A 15,858-nucleotide genomic window follows, 5' to 3' on the forward strand; every position below is an offset into this window, starting at 1 on the left:
TCATGCCCAAAAGAGAGGAGAAAAAGCAAAAGAAGGGAAAGGAAAAGTTTTTCCTTGCAGTGGGCAATGAAGCTGGGAAGGTCCTGCTTGCTGGAAGCTGCTGGGACTTCAACCAGTCTCAGGAAAGGTCTAATGGGAAGAGGGCTCTCCAGGGGACACTTCCCTGCTCCAAAGCAGCTTTTGGAAAAACATCTCCTCTGTCCTGCTGAAGCACTGAGCTGCCAAGCAGCCCTTGCAGCCGGCCTGGCCACAATTAATCACCCCTGGAGACGAGGAAGGCGCCTGCCTTTTGTTTTTGAGCTGTTTGCCTTCATCTTGAGAGGAAGAGCTGCAGGTGTTCAGACCTTGGAGGACCAGGCTGGGGGAGATGGCGCCAGACAGGGGCTGTTGAGCAGCAGCGATCACCCCACGGGTCACAGCTCCTGCAAGGACAGCAACAACTCCCTGGACATCATCCATCACCTCTGGACATCATCCCTCCTTGGGAGAGTGAAGGATTTGGAGGATGAAACCAAGGTGCTGTGGTTGGGTGAACCCAAACTTTGCCCATTAAGTGTTTCCAAATCCAGGAGTAATGGGCTGGACTCAGCACCCAGGTCACTGCTGGGCAGCTTCACCCAGCTGAGCCTCACTCATCAGCTCTGTGCAGGCATCTCCCTCCCTCTGGGCAAGCAGCAAGCCTGTCCTTCCTCCCTTATCAGCCCCAAATAGCTGCGATGTGATGTATTGTTTTCCCTCCTCAAACAAATTACATCAGAAGAAGGAAACAGGAATTTATTTTTTTTGCTCTTTTCTGGCATGGAGGTCCATGAGCAAGATCTCTGCAGCACTATGTCCATGCCAGGAGTTCATATCCTCTTAATGCCTCCTTAGCCAGCTGCCACTTTCTGCTGCTGAATAATAGATGCCATTGGTGTCCTTCCCTGCCTCCATCGGGGGCTTCACAGCACCCCCAGCCACAGCCAGGGGGCCCAAGGACCCCCACATGAAATCAGATCCAGCTGGGGAAGGAGGATCTGGCTGTCACCCAGGGACACAGATGGGGAACACTCGGGGGAGCACCGGCAGCGGAAAACAACGGGGCCACCTGCACGTGATCCTGTGGGGCTGTGCCTGTTCCTCCAGCCCCCCAGATCTGGAGGTTTCTCACCCAGGTCAATGAGGAGGGTTGGGTTGGACCTGGCCACTGCTTCCCTTGGGCAGCAGCCACCTGCAGGAGAGGGCAAGATGTGAAGGTGGTGCTGGTCCTCCACAGCTTCCTGCAGCTTCCTGGGAGGATGTGTCATGTAGGGCTCTATGGGGACAGCAGGTCAGAGGATACAGCAAGGAGCAAACCTCGAACAAACCTTCTGCCATGTCTCCTGGTTCCAGCAATGATGAGAAGTCCCAACATCCCGGTCCTGGCATCACGCCCAGTCTTAGCACCCGTGGAAGTGAGTCCAGTCTCAGTCCCAGCTCCAATCCCATCCATGATCCCACTCCCAGGGCAGAGAGGTCCTGTCCTTGTCCTAACTCTGGCCCCCTCCCCGGGGGAGGATTCGGGGAGCAATCATCTGTTTCCAGTGTCAGTCCCAATTCTGATGCCATCCATGCCCCCATTTCTGGAGGATGGGGGGTGTCTCCTGTCCCAGCCCTAATCCCGGTCCCATTCCCGGGGGAGAAAGGGGAGAGAGGTCGGTGCCCGGCCCCGATCCCGGCCCCAATCCCATCCATACTCCCATCTCCGGGGGAGGGAGTGAAGGCTCCTGCCCTATCCCTAATCCCGATCCCATCCATAGCGCCATCCCGGAGGGGAGGGAGGGGGGACGGTCGGACGCCCGTCCTGGCCCCAGCGCTGATCCCACGCACGTTCCCATCCAGGGAGGAGAGCTCCTGTCCCGTCCCCGGGGGAAGGGGCGGTCCCGGGCCGGGCGGGGCGGCTCTGGCCGCGGTCCTGCCCCGTCCCAGCGCCGTTCCCAGCGCCGGCAGGGCGGTGCAGCCCCGCGCCCGCCCCGGCCCGGCTCACACCGGCGGCGGCACCGGCACCGGCAGCGGCACCGGGCCGGGGCAAGGACCAAAGCCGGGCATGGCACGGCCTCCGCCGCCCTCCTGAGCGCGGCGATCGGCGCTGAACCCCCGGCTCGGCATCGCCCGGTGAGCGCGGCCGCAGCGGGCGGGGACCGTGGGGGGACCACGGGAGGATTTGGGGGGATGTGGGGGTGCGTGTCCTGCCCACTACAAGGAAGGACAGGCGGCGACCTCCAGGGTCGAGCGGGAAACTCGTGCATAGGGTGGGAGTGGGGACACGCACATGGGGGAGAAGCGACGCGCACGGGGGTGAAAGGGACACGCACACACATGAGGAGGGGACACGCACACACATGAGGAGGGGACGCGCACACACATGAGGGGACACGCACACACATGAGAAGGGGACGCGCACACACGTGAGGAGGGGACACGCACACACATGAGGAGGGGACACGCACACACATGAGAAGGGCACACGCACACACATGAGGAGGGGACACGCACGCACGGGGGTGGGACACAAACACCCGCATGTGACACACACACACGGACACACACTTGCACGTACTCGCGGTGCTGGCGGCACTTGTTGCTGTCTGGGTGACACGGGTGGCACAGGGTTCCAGAGCAGGGAATGCGGCACTGCACGGACACGGCCGCAGCCCGACTCTGCTGCTCCCTCCTCTCAAGCCCACATAGTGCCCGTGCTGCCGCTAAAAGTGCCCAAAAGTCCCCAAGTGCCCCAAGACAAGGCAGTGGGACCAGCAGCCGGCAGGGAGTGGGTGATGGCGAAATGGTTCAAACCGGACACTCAGGGAAGCCTCCTGCTCCTTCTGCTCCTCTTTGCCCGAACTATTGGATTTTTTAATTTATTAATTCACAATTATATCTCTGCTGCTCAGTTTCTCCCTTCCCTGTGGAATTCGCTGGCTGTTTGTCCATGATTTCCTGTACACAGGTCAGGTTAAACCATGGAGCTGACTCCCTGCTTTGCTCTGCGTGTTTTTCCACCTCTTTGCATGCTGGGCTCCCTATGTAATTTCTTTGGGAGTGTTTTAATTTACACTGCAATGGTGATACTCTCATTTCAAACTTTTTGACTCCTTCTAGCAGCTCTTGAGCTCCAAAACACCCCTCTTCCCAGAGCTGGGCACTGGCTGACATCACTGCAGGAACGACTTTAGGGGCAAAACATCTCATTTCTCTTTCTGCTCCAGTTTTCTTATCAGTTTATTGCAAAAGCCATTTGGCAACCCACTGCCTTCCTGTACACGAGGTGAGGATCAGCAAACCCGGCTCTGGGGGCCACCAACACTGGGGGATGGTGGCCTTAGCTCGTGGTTGCTGCTGCCAAAATTAGGCCGTTTCATTACCACCAAATTCCTCTTGTTTTCCCTCAGGCAAAGGGTGGCTGATAGGTTCAGGGGCTCCAGTGCAAAGGGAGAGACCCCAAAACGCACTGAGCCCCAAAGCACAGCCACATCCCAGGGCTTAGAGGGTTATAAAAGCCCCAGAAGGATTTCTGACAGCCATGGCACTGAGTGACTTTATCCTGTCTCTGCCCAGTGCGATTTTTATCTCGGGTTGTTGACACAAAGCCAAAGCCACGAATAGTTCTCTGGCAGCCGAGCGTGCTGCCGGCCACGCCGGGCTCCCTCCTCAGTGCTGAGCAGCCCCCAGTAAAACCTGATTGGGAACCACACATGAAGCAAAGACCCTATTGCCTCCATAGGATACTGCCTGTGGAGCAAAACTTTATCCCCCAAAGTCCACCCCTGCGGGATTTTCTGGTGGAGCCATGGTGGAACCCAGTAATCGTGTTATCCTGGTTGTCCCCCAGAGTGCCTTTGGTTTTTCCAGGGCGGTTATGACTCTCTTGGTGTGGGCAGGAGGCTGGGAGGTCTCCATGGAAATGTCCTTTCTCCATGGAAAGACACGGAGCTTGTGGGGTTACCAAATCAGCCAGAAACTGGTCCTACACTCTTCTCTCTGACTGTTGCTTCTTCCAAAGGAATCATCAAAAGGTCATGGAGGGCAAAAGCAAAGTCAAACTCCTGACAGAAACACCACCTTTGTACCTCCAGGAAGCCTAAAGGATGCAAGTGCTCAGTTTCCCCTATGGAATAATTAAAACTGGAAGCTTGAGGGGTCAAATGGGATTTGCCCCAATCCCACAGCAGGGAAAAACAGGCAGGGAGCATCCCCTTTTCTGAAGTAAGAAGGGAAATATTGATGAAGGGATTAAATATTGATCAGGGTTGATGTTTGCTTCCAGAAGGATCCATCTCCAGAGCCCTGCCATGCTGGGAATTGAGTCAGGTTCAACCGTTGTCACCAATGCTTTTAATGCTTTCTTAATTCACTTAATTTTTGCTTAATCCCGATTGATTTCCCATGGTGTGGAGCAAGGCAGGAGGTTTTGGTACCTCCTGGGAAGCAAAAGCTGTAAGGGAGATTGATTCAGGGATTTTTCTTGGGGAAAACCAGAAATTCCCATAAGAAGTGATTTCTCTCAAAGCAAAACATTTTATTTGACCTCCAGACAAAGTCATAAAGTTCTTTTAAACATGCTGTATCTTTTCTCCAGACTTTCTCTCCTCTTTTTAGCTTGGATCAAGTTACCAAAAAACCCTCTAGGAAACCAAAACACCCCCAGAAAAATATTTTTCATGGAGAAAACAAATTCAACTCTGCTGTTTTCTCAGCCTGGTGACAGGAGGGGAAACTAAAACATTTCTGGAGTGAAAAGGTGCTTTTTTTGTAGGGACAGAAACACAGATTCTTTGTGAGGTTTTGGTTTAAATGAGGTGTTCTGGCTATTTTGGGGATGGAGGAAGGGGTAGATCACACCCGACAGGGATAAAGGAGGGATGTTGCCAGGAAGGGAGATGGATAAAGCCCCTTAAAGCTGCTTAGCTATCCTGGAAATGAATTTTGGAGGTGTCTTGCCTTGGAATCGCTGGGGAGAAGTGCTGGGGGTGATGGAGCTGGGACAACTGGGGAGGTCCTCAGCCCACACTGGTGGCGGGGACCAGCCTGGAGGAGAACGGCTCTGAAGGTCACCATGGCAGAAAGGATCCAAAGGGAAAGGGCAGATGAAAAGCAGGTATTTTGGGCAGGCTCAGATTTTGGCCGGGGCCTGTCTCACGGCTCCGAGCAGACAGGCTCGGGAGCATCCGAACGCCTTGCCTGTTTGCTTTTGGTCACCAAGGGTTGGAACCACAACCCCAGGCAGTGAAAAACGATTCCAGGTCGTTTGCTTCCCAGAGTCTCAAGCAGTTCCTGATCCTGTGCAGGGATTTTGATGAGTCTACTAAATGCCTCTGCATTAGGGCAGGGAAAACACCTACGTTCTCCATGTATCCTTTGGAAGGGAGTCAGGGAGAAGATGTGGCGAAGGGATGGTGGTTTCAGCCTCCAGCATAAAATAATGGGAGCTGTGGCACAACCAAGGGCTACCTCTGTGAGGTCCTGCTGGGAAATTAATCCACATTAATTATTTGGGAAGGCAAATTAAACCTCACCAGCCCCCTGTGAAAACGTGTTCATCGCAGCCGTGATTTGGTTGTGCTTTGTTGTCTTCAGTGACTTTGCTGCTGCCTGGCAAATTCCAGCATGAGGCACAGCTGGGATGGCACTGGGAATGCTGGAAGTGGGGCAGAAATCAGGGGTCATGGCCTTCACTTGGAAATTCAGTGCTCATCCCATGGTCTCCCTATGGAGTGCTGCCTACCCCTCAGCTGCCCTCAGTGACCTTCTCCCATGACAGCCCCCTCCTTTCCCATGTTGGCTGATCTAAATATCCCTGGCAGATACAGTTACAGGAGCATTTTGGGATTCTGACTTCATGTGCACATGCCTATGGATGCTCTATTTGAGGGTGGTGATCTGCCCAGGCTCCTCTTGTCACCAGGCTCCTCTCCTGTGCTGCCTTCATCCTCTGACACTGAGGGTACATGTTTTCTGGGAAGAAAACTCATGGAACAAGGACCAAGGCCACACTGCAGAGAGAGAGATGGTCCAGCCACTGCAACCTGCACATGGTTCAACATGAGGGAAACCGTGTGTGGATGGCTGGAGGGCACCCAAAAATGTGTGCCTGGTCACCTGCATCCAATGCCAGAGAAAAAACCTCCCACTGTGCCCTCGGAAAGGGTCGGGAGATGAAGTGATGAGGCAGATGCAGATGGTTCTCAGCAAAGCGTCGTTGTTTGTTTGCTTTTGGGAGTCAGAGAAGTGTTTATCCCGCTTGGCATCCTCACGGATTGCGGCTGCCTTCGCCCTCCCCTCGTCCCTGCCAGGGGCTCGGGGTGTCACAGCTGGCATTCGTGCCACCCGTGGGCACAGCAAAGGGCAGTGCCAGCTGCCAGCTCTTGTGCCTTCACATGCCTTGGCTGGCCTTGGCCTCTCCAGCTCGCTCCCTGCGGATGCAGCGAGGGGGTGGACGGCAGCCACGGGCCCCGCACACACAGCAGGTTTTGTCCTAGGGACTCTGGGCAAAATGAGGGTAAAAAAAGAGGAAGAAGAAAGGCTTTTGCATCCCCAGAAAGAAAAGGAGGGAGAGCACGACAGCAAGGACAAGGCTCCATTCAAACCAACCAGCAAACACTGTTTGCTCCTTATCCTGAAGGTGGAGAGGAGGGACTTGGCACATCCCTGGGCAGCCAGAAGAGATTCCCCACCTTGGCTAACAGATGGATTATGGTTGAGTTTTCTCATTGGGGTCTCAAGAGCCTGTGGGAAGATGGGCTGGAATTCAGGGTGATCTCCCCCCATCAGGGCTGGGTAGATCTCCCCTCATGTGCAGGGGAGAGAGGGAAAGCAGATGGAGAAATCCCATGCCAGACTGAAGCCTCTGGAACTCTGTAACCCTTCCCTGAGCCTTTTAGGGCATCTTGTGTGGCTTCCCTCTGTCACAGTGGCCTGGCCAACCCATTTCATCGGCTGCCAGGTCTGTGGGCAACCTCTCAAAGCTCAGCGGGAAGGAAGAAACTGCAGAGAACAGCAGCTGGAAAATGTTTTCCCATCAGCCAGAGCTCCGTTAACCCTCTCCATCCACAGCCACACTGCTGAGGACTTGGGGGAGGCAGGATGGGAGCAAAGCTGATCTGAGTGCAGGAAAAGCAAAACCCTGAGGCCAGGACAGTGCTGGCTCCTGATTTTCATCACAAAGTGGTTCCCAAAGTTGTACTGGGTTTTTTGCAGCTAGTGCAGATTAGCTGGGGTGTGAGTGTGTGTATGGTTTCCACCCCTGTCCTTGGGAAGTGTGAGCCTCAGCCAACCCTGTTCCTGCTCTGTTCCTAGGGGAAAGCAGCAGGATGAGGGAAACATCATCAGGAATGGTGTCAGTGCACTTCTGGACAGGTTGTTTGATCCAGTCCCCAGAGCAAGGACTGGAGTTATCCCCTTGTGATGGGCTGGAAGCATCCCTTCTCCTTCAGCAAAAGTTGTCAAGGTGATTTTTAGTACCAAAGTGCTTGACTTTGGTGAGAAATCATCCAGGCTTGCAGCTTCGAGGACACTGTCATTGCCTCCTTCCTTACAGGATCTGAGTTGGAAGTAGGGGCAGGATAGCTCTGGATCTGGTGTTTATTTTGCAAGCAAAGGCATGGCCACACTGTCCCTCTACATGATGTCACCAGGTCAGAGCTGAGCCCTTCACCTGAAAAGGCTGGGATTGCTCTTTTCCACCTAAAATCCTGGAGAGGTTTGGGTCAGGGTGCATCCCACACACTCATTCCAAGGGTACCTTTCCTGACACCTTTTCTCCTGCAGGAACTCCTGGTCCCTGAGCTGCTGGGTTGGATTTGTCTCCTCGTAACCCCCCATTTCCACAGGCTTCCTGTAAGGCAGGGAACAGCAGGGACATCAAACTGGCTTCTCTTACGGGAAGGGAGGAAATGCATTTTAATTTGATTCCTGACCCACGGACTCACTCGGATATCGTGTGTCAGCAGAGCCCAGGGCACAAAAGGGCCCTTGTCCCTCCTCACAGACAGGCCAGGCTCTGTGCGTCTGCAGAGACCCTTTCAAGGCCATTTTTCTCCTCACAGCTAATCAGTCCCATGCAGAAACCGGCTCTGCACAAGCAGGGCTGAAGGCCAGGGAGCAGGACAGTGACCTGGCCACCATTAGCCCAACACTAAACCCATTAAAGACCCCTCATCCTCATCAACAGCCAAGCCAGGCAGAGCCCCTGTGGTGGAGACCATGCTCCTTTTGGCAAGGTTTGATTACAGGGCCTCTGGGTGTGGTGAGGTTTGCCCTACCAAAAGGAGCTGAAGACATCTGAAATCGGGGCCAGTCACAAGGGTTGCTGCTGAAATTCCACTTTCTAATCCTTTCTGCCTGGAATTTAGCAGGATGCATTTTTAATGGTGCTCAACTGAGTCACCTTTCGTGTCTGGTTAAACACAGAATGGAGCATCTTTCCTGTTCTATGATGCAGGAGAGCAAATTTCTGTGTGAACCTGATGGGAAGGGCGCTTTGGGACATTGAACTGGACTGCAGGAGCTCTGAGGTGGACTCCCACATGTGGCCTGGGGTTTTTTGGTGACTTTAAAGCAGCTCAGTTCTCTTCCTCTGTGCTCTAGATGCAAAAGGAGATTAAAGAAAACTCACTTCATCCACCTGACCATAATTCCCCCACCCCAAGGACTATTGTATCAACGACACCATGAGGCCGTGGCGTCTGTGGCCAGTGTCGTGCTGCCCTCTTGCACCGTTGTCTCCATGTCCTTACAGCCTCTTTGCTTTCCCCCCAGGGTGATGGAGAACCTCACAACTCCTCCAGCCTGGACCAGGGTCATCAACAGCTCCTTGGACCCAGGTGGCACAGATGACAACCCCTACAAGTGCGTGTTTGACGAGGACTTCAAATACGTCCTGCTGCCCGTCTCCTACGGTATCGTGTGTGTGGTGGGGCTCTTTCTCAACCTGCTGGCCCTCTACGCCTTCATCTTCAGGATCAAGACCTGGAACGCCTCCACCACCTACATGTTCAACCTGGCCATAAGCGACACGCTCTACGTGGTGTCCCTGCCCCTCCTGGTGTACTACTATGCCATGGGGGACAACTGGCCCTTCAGCGTGGGGCTGTGCAAGATCGTGCGCTTCCTGTTCTACACCAACCTCTACTGCAGCATCCTCTTCCTGCTCTGCATCAGCGTCCATCGCTTCCTGGGCATCTGCTTCCCGCTCAAGTCGCTGCAGTGGGGCCACGTGCGCCACGCGCGCAGGGTGTCGGTCGTGGTGTGGCTGGTGACCGTGGTGTGCCAGGCCCCCGTGCTCTTCTTCGTCACCACCAGCGCCAAGGGCGACACCATCACCTGCCACGACACATCCAGCAAGGACCTCTTCGGCCAGTTTGTCATTTACAGCTCAGTCATGCTGGTGCTGCTCTTCTGCATCCCTTTCCTCATCATCATCATCTGCTACTGCCTGATGGCCCGGCGGCTGCTCCAGCCCACCCGGGGCATTTCCCGCCTCTCCCGCTCCAAAAAGAAGTCAGTGAAGATGATCATCATCGTCCTGGTGGTCTTCATTGTTTGTTTTCTTCCTTTCCATGTCACTCGCACCTTGTACTACTCCTTCCGGAGCTGGGACCTGAGCTGCCAGACCCTCAATGCCATCAATTTGGCCTACAAAGTGACTCGTCCCCTCGCCAGTACCAACAGCTGCTTGGATCCCATTTTGTATTTCTTAGCAGGGCAACGATTTATGAAGTTTGCAGGCAACAAAGTGCCGTGGAAGCCTCAGAATGAGGTGGCGCTGGGCATCGTGCCCAACAGTCACCTGGGAACCAGCAGTGACACGGACACGCTCTCCAAGGATCTGAAATCCTAGCTCTGCTCCGCAGCAGAAGGGCTTATCCTGGGTGTGAAGTGGGGACAGGATGCTGTGGGGCCCGAGGCTTTGGGTGTTTGAGGTGCCCGGGTTTGCACCCGCTCCAGCGTGGTCTGTGTCGAACGCGCTTCTCTGCTTGTTTTGCTGTACTTTTTCCAGGAAGATGCAGCTCTGGTTGCACACGTGAACCCTGATCTCTATCTCTGCATCCCAGCCTGCCCCTCTGATCAACACTGAGGTGACCAAATGTGGGGAAAAAAATCATGCCCTGAGTGCCTTGAGTCATTTTCCAAAGCGAGAACGCCGTGCGCAAAAGGTCCCCCTACAGAATTCCATCTGCAAATTGCCTGGCACAGGGAGAGCCGGAATTCCTCTGTGCCTTGGCAAGGCAGGAAGGGCTTTGGGTGGACGAGGAGAGTCAGCTGCAGTTCTGCTGAGCAGCTTGATGCAAATGTCAAGGACAAGTATCACCCACAGTGGGAAAGAGTCTCCCACAGCTTTGCATCCCTGCAGAAATGCTCTCCCAGCTTCAAGCTTGCAGAGCAGGGATGGGATTCCCAGCTCCTGTCCAAGGGCTGCCTTCCCATTAACCTGATGGACATTCCATCCCACTGGAGTGCACTGGTAGCAGCCCACTGGAGTTTACTGGTATCGTCGAGCAGGTCCCCTGTAGGTTTCTCCAGTGGGGCCAACATCTTCCAAAAAACCCATTAGTGCTTCCCAACAGCAGCAGTCACCCTTTAAAAAGCTTTTAGGAACCTGCAGCTTCCAGCTGCTGGTTTTAATAATCATCTCCAGCTCATTAAAATTTAAGGTGAGCTCTTCATGTCTTTTTTTTTAACCCCCTTCCTAGTGACTCATGTTTCCAGCCCAGCAGCAAAGACCAGTGTTCATCCCCTTGGCTGAGTGCTGCCACGACCCCATTGCTGTCCCTCAGAGGTGACAAAATTTGCCAGCACTAAACTCCGAGTTGAGGAGCTGCAAGTGGTGCTGAGCTTCACCCCATTCTGCCTGGATTTGTAAAAAATGTCCACAAAACATTTCACTAGAAGGTGCTCCTGGTGTTTTTCCCTGTGATTGTTGGGTTGGAGAGCCCAGAGCCCAGGTCTGTGGTTTCCCTGCCAGGAGAATGCTGATTCCTCCCCTAAAAAATGACAATTGCTCGAGCTGCAGCACTGGACGAGTCACATTTTGTAAAAGCTCTGTTTCAGAACTAGGCAAACACATTTGATGTTGGCTTAGGCCAAGACCTCAGACCACTCCTTAGTTTCTCCCATCCTTCCTTCTTGTGAAGTTTGGTGGAGACAAAGCCACGCCGTGATGTCACCAGTGTGTTCAGTCACGGGTGACTGGGACCATTCAGGGCTAACTGGGAGGTTCCTGTGGTCCCACCCCCAATTTGGGGGCTCTTGTTCCAACCAACAATGTCACAACCATAGGAGGCAAAGGCAAATAGGACATCTGTAGAGTGGTTCATGCCACCCTTGAGTGTGTTTGGGATAGGATTGGGTTAAGAGCAGACTGAACCATGGCAGCACCTTTATTCCTTTGTTCTTGTGAAGGGAGGGTCATGTGCTTGATGGTGAGGGTCATGGCACAGTCCCTGGGGCGAGACAAATAACTGGGAAAAATTAATTCAGCCAGGGCACTGAGCTGGTACAAATATCACTCCAGGCCAGGCCTTGCCCGCTCTCCCACACTTGCCAAAAAAGCAGCACGGACACATTACGTGCTCTGAATAATTCAATAAAAACATACCCAAAGTTTCCTCCTCTGGTCCTGCTTGGAAATGCCACCTCCCCCTGAGCTGGCCTCGAGCCACCTCCCTGGGCAGCACTGCCAGTGCCATCAGGGGTGTCCCTCTGTGATCTTCATCCCCAGGTGATCCCACTGGCCAGACACAGAGCGGTTGGAGAGGCACCAGCTGGAAATCTAGCTCTAGACTTTTGTTTTTTGTTTTTGTTTGTAAAAGCACTAACTTATACTGGAGAGGGAAAAAATGGTGAGTTTTAAGACAGCGACTGTACATTTTTATTTTTGTAACATGCAAACACCTCGGATTTCTGATAGTAAATGAGTTTATTTCTACTACAAGCACTTCTCTGCCGTCTCCTCTGGTATGTAAAAAGATGGGTATTGGGGATAGAAACTGGGTTGTTGAATGCCATGGAAATATTTTAAGCTCCAGGTACAGCTGTCCACTCCTCTGTGAATCTTGATCTCCATCTAATTCAATGAATTCAATCTACACTCTTGATTCAAGATTTTCATGGAGCTAGTGCCACCAGTTCTGGTAAAACCCAGGTGCAGAGACAGCTCTGGGCAGGTCTACAGGGGACAAAACCCCTTGGAGTGTGACAAATTCAATAGCCAACCTTTTTGGTTGTACCTCCATGGTCTTGGTAGATTCTCTTAGGCTGCTCTTGTTGAAGACTAGAATAAATTGTTAGATTAAGTAATTAATTAACAAATCTCAAAATAATTAGTCTCCCATCCCATATAAGTTACTTTGTTTTTCTCATTTTCCCAGCCACTCAGAAGCCACCAAAGCAAGATGCTGGAAACCTCTAGTTCTCAGAGGCTCCTCACCTTCCCCTGCAGACACCAGGAGAAGCTTAACCACAGTCCCCATGAAAAAATACATTTGGTTCCAATTTAGTTTTCATTTGATTTGCAATTTATCTTGCTCCCCAGCTTGGCTTTCACTGGGCCTTTCTGTCTAAGTGAAACAAGGCTCGGGACACACTCAGCTCCATGGATGTGTTAATTCCAAACTGTGGCCAAATCACCCTGCAGTCTGCTCAGGAATAATCTGGGCAGCTCAAAGAGGAACTTCCAGGGGATATGGATGATGTCTGCAAACGTAATTTCATGGAAACCCACTGCTCTGTGCATCCCTGGAAGTGTTCAAGGCCAGGCTGGATAGGGCAGGGGCAAGGTGTCCCTGCCCATGGCAGAGGGGTTAGAATGAGATGATCTGTAATGTCCTTTCCAACCCAAACCTTCTGTGATTCCATGACCCTCTGATTCTATTAATTCCTTCACTTTTCATCCTGAAGCTGTTTTCAAATCAGGAAATATACTTGGTGTCCCAACAATGAGTTTAAGGGGCAGCCACAGTCACTCATCACTCTCCTGTGGGACAGAAGCCCTTCATAGTCCGCTGCACCAGGGCAGAAAGCTTTGCTTTGCTTACTCTTTCCAAGAACTTTGCAGCCCTTGGAGCTGCCAAAACACAAATTCTCAAAAGCATAAAGCCAGAGAAATAGCTGTGAGCCCCAGAATTGCTAAATTAGCTATCCCAGGATGCACCCTCTGAAAAGCCCCTCCTGATTTTCAGCCCAGGTTTTGGGGGTCTCTCTCTGGGGGCAATGCCCAAGGACCAAGGGCTCACACATGAATAGGTTTTACTTCTGGGATTTAGAGCGTAATTCCCAAATCTTTACTGCAATGACTCTGCACAGCTCATACCAGCACTGAGTCACCCAAACCCAAGAATGAGAATTAAGGAAGAAAAACAACCACTCTGGGGAGCACAGAGGATGTGCAGAGGAGCGAGCAGAAAAAAGCCACCCAACCACGCCAAGTGGTTACAAACCACTTCTTTCCTAAATTTCCCCTTAGCACAGGGAGCAGGAAGCGAAAGTTAAGAGCATTGATGGTTTCCTGCCGAGGAAACAAATCTGCCACATGGGCTGGAGGGATGCACACTTCTGCTGGACCTTTCCAGCATCCAAGTGGAGAGCTTTTCCTTCCTGATCATGCCTTCCTAGGAAGTCGGCCCTTAATGGGACAGTGACAGGCAACAGGCCATGTTGTTACTGTAAACCCTTTGTGCATCCACCTTTTTCCAAGTCCTGTCTCAATTTCTTTTCTGGTTTTCTGCCTTGGGGGCTGGATTATCCAGAGGAACAAGTCTGTCTGCCCCTCCAAGTCATTCCTGATCTGGTTGGCCAGTTTGATTCGGGGACAAAGTTGCCACACTGTTGAGCTCCTACAAAATTTCATGGGAAATTGTGATGTGAAGGAGAATGAGCCAAAGCAATTGTCACCCAACAGCTCAAAATCTGTTTTAGACACCAGAAAAACCTCCCCTGTGCCAGAACCTGTGGTGGCTTGGAGAGTGATGTGTGAGGGAAGGTGAGAGGCCCAAAGGCCACCCAGCAGGCCAAAGCTGTGTTCAAACACGGGGGCAATTCACAAATCCCATAAACCAATATTATTGCAGAAATTTCCCCAGTATGGATGGGCCAAAGCAGCAGTTGCTCAGGGAGAAACCAAGCCAGTGGGTGTTTCAAATAACACGTCAATCACCCAGCTTTGTAAGGAGTTTATTTGAAGACTTTCACAGCTTCAATACCAATATTTGCAGACTCTGACAAATAAATGTGCATGAAAACCTGAAAGTTTAAAATAACCCTCTTTAAACATGATTTCTCCCCAGATACCTGCAGTTTTAAGCCCTGGTTAAGCATCAACATTTTGGGGGGTGTTTTGGGGAGCAGCTGGACTGTGCACATGTAGGCACACATGCATGTGTTGTATATAAGTACACAGACACCCACAGCCCCACTTTTCCATGCTTCAGGATTGGAGGAGGTTTGGAACCCTCAAGTCTATTGCCTGATCTGCTAAGGGCAGAGGAAAGCTTTAGAAAAAAGCCAAAAAAATCAGAAAAAAATCAGCCAGAAAAAAACACCAAAACCTAATTTATATGAGAACAGCAATTCCACAAATCCTCCCAGTCAGCTGAAATCTTCCTGGCTGTGGCTCCTCACTCACAAGATGAGCTGCAAGGTCTCAGCTTGGTGCTGGAGGCTCCCACTTTTGCAGCACTCCCAAATCCCTGGGTGGCTTTTGCAGCCCCTTCAATGCTGCTGGTGGGAGAGCAGGAGATTCTCTCACCAGACCCTTCTCCTCTGCTTTTGCCACTCACTGTGGAAAGGCACTGTATCACAGCCCCCCTTAAATCCTGGGGGAGCCTCGAGATGCCCTCAAACCACCAAGCTCCCACCTTTGAACTCGGAGAGAAAGGGCTGAGGGGTTTTCAGCTGAGATCTCAGCCTGTGGGGGACCTTGGGAGATGGTGGGAAGTACATGGAAGATGCTGGGCCCAGCAGTGCAAAATCCATCCTGGGCTGATTTTTAATGGAGAAACAATTTAGCTGAATAAACTGAACCTGCAGCAGCAGAGTCCTCTGCTGGTGCCAAGGGGATGTGCCAGCAGTGGCACATCCTTGTCGCCAGGCTGGGATTGTGGCACTCACAGCCACTCCAAGCAGGGTCCTGATTTTTGTCCATGGGACTTTCCAGGGAAGCTTTCTGTTCACTCTAAAGTTTCCCTTGTGTGGTTTCTCCTCCTGTGGTTTTAATGACATGGGAAGAGCCTGGTCACCATCAACTCATCGTCCCACCTGCTGTTCCAGCTCCATCCCTTCCCCTAAGAGAAGTCTTGAGGCTCATTTAACATGCCGCCATCCTTTTCCTCAGCTGGGGCAAGTGGGTTGGAAACTGGCTGGACACCTTTAGGAAAGGATGGATGTGTACGGATGGAGGTGGAGGACGCTTGGCATCCACCTTGAGGAATGACCATGGTATATGGTGGGGCTTCCCTACCATCATTGTCTTTGGAAACGAGTTTATTTCAGATGTCCCTGATCAGCCATCCATCTGGGCCCTGGAGCTGCCTGCAAACCTCCTCTGCTGAGAAGCAGGAGGATGGGATGTGGTTCCCAAGCCTCTCCAGGTGAGCAGCTTCACCTCCCCCAGCTGGATGCGCTCCTTGCCCTGCTCCTGCTCCGTGACTTGGGTGCATTTTGCAGCCTGGCAGCAGGACGAGGCGCCACGTGGGTGCCAGCACAGCCTGTTTGCAAACAGGGTGCGGGTTCAACGCCCCTCGTGGCCTGTGGAACGAGTCCATCTTGTCCCAGAGGAGCCCGAGAGCCCTGGGATGGGACTGCAGAGCAGGCTGGGAGCTCGTGTGGGTGCCCAGCTCTTCGGTG

At 52.6% G+C, this 15,858-nt stretch overlaps 1 protein-coding gene across 3 annotated transcripts; it reads left to right on the forward strand.

Annotated features, from left to right (window-relative positions):
- Window positions 1–1,928: 1,928 nt before the first annotated feature.
- P2RY2 (purinergic receptor P2Y2) lies at window positions 1,929–14,273 on the forward strand. 3 transcript variants are annotated; one of them, XR_003958426.4, is made up of 3 exons: window positions 1,929–2,133; window positions 8,776–10,670; window positions 12,387–14,273. XR_003958426.4 is itself a non-coding variant. In XM_030264120.4 (2 exons), exon 2 carries the CDS (start codon window positions 8,780–8,782, stop codon window positions 9,854–9,856), a length of 1,077 nt encoding a protein of 358 aa, XP_030119980.4. In that variant the 5' UTR covers window positions 1,929–2,133; window positions 8,776–8,779; the 3' UTR covers window positions 9,857–11,950. The 3 variants fall into 3 exon arrangements, 2 of the variants coding, with proteins under 2 accessions (XP_030119980.4, XP_072780252.1); XM_030264120.4 differs by lacking the exon at window positions 12,387–14,273 and having other exon boundaries at window positions 8,776–11,950; XM_072924151.1 differs by lacking the exons at window positions 1,929–2,133; window positions 12,387–14,273 and adding an exon at window positions 2,449–7,854 and having other exon boundaries at window positions 8,776–11,950.
- Window positions 14,274–15,858: the final 1,585 nt, after the last annotated feature.

This window comes from Taeniopygia guttata, chromosome 1 (genome assembly GCF_048771995.1).
Source record: "Taeniopygia guttata chromosome 1, bTaeGut7.mat, whole genome shotgun sequence".
NCBI classification, from domain to species: domain Eukaryota; kingdom Metazoa; phylum Chordata; class Aves; order Passeriformes; family Estrildidae; genus Taeniopygia; species Taeniopygia guttata.

Coding starts and splice junctions, on each gene's coding strand:
- P2RY2 (XM_030264120.4), top strand. CDS start 8,780: ATGGAGAACCTCACAACTCCTCCAGCCTGGACCAGGGTCATCAACAGC.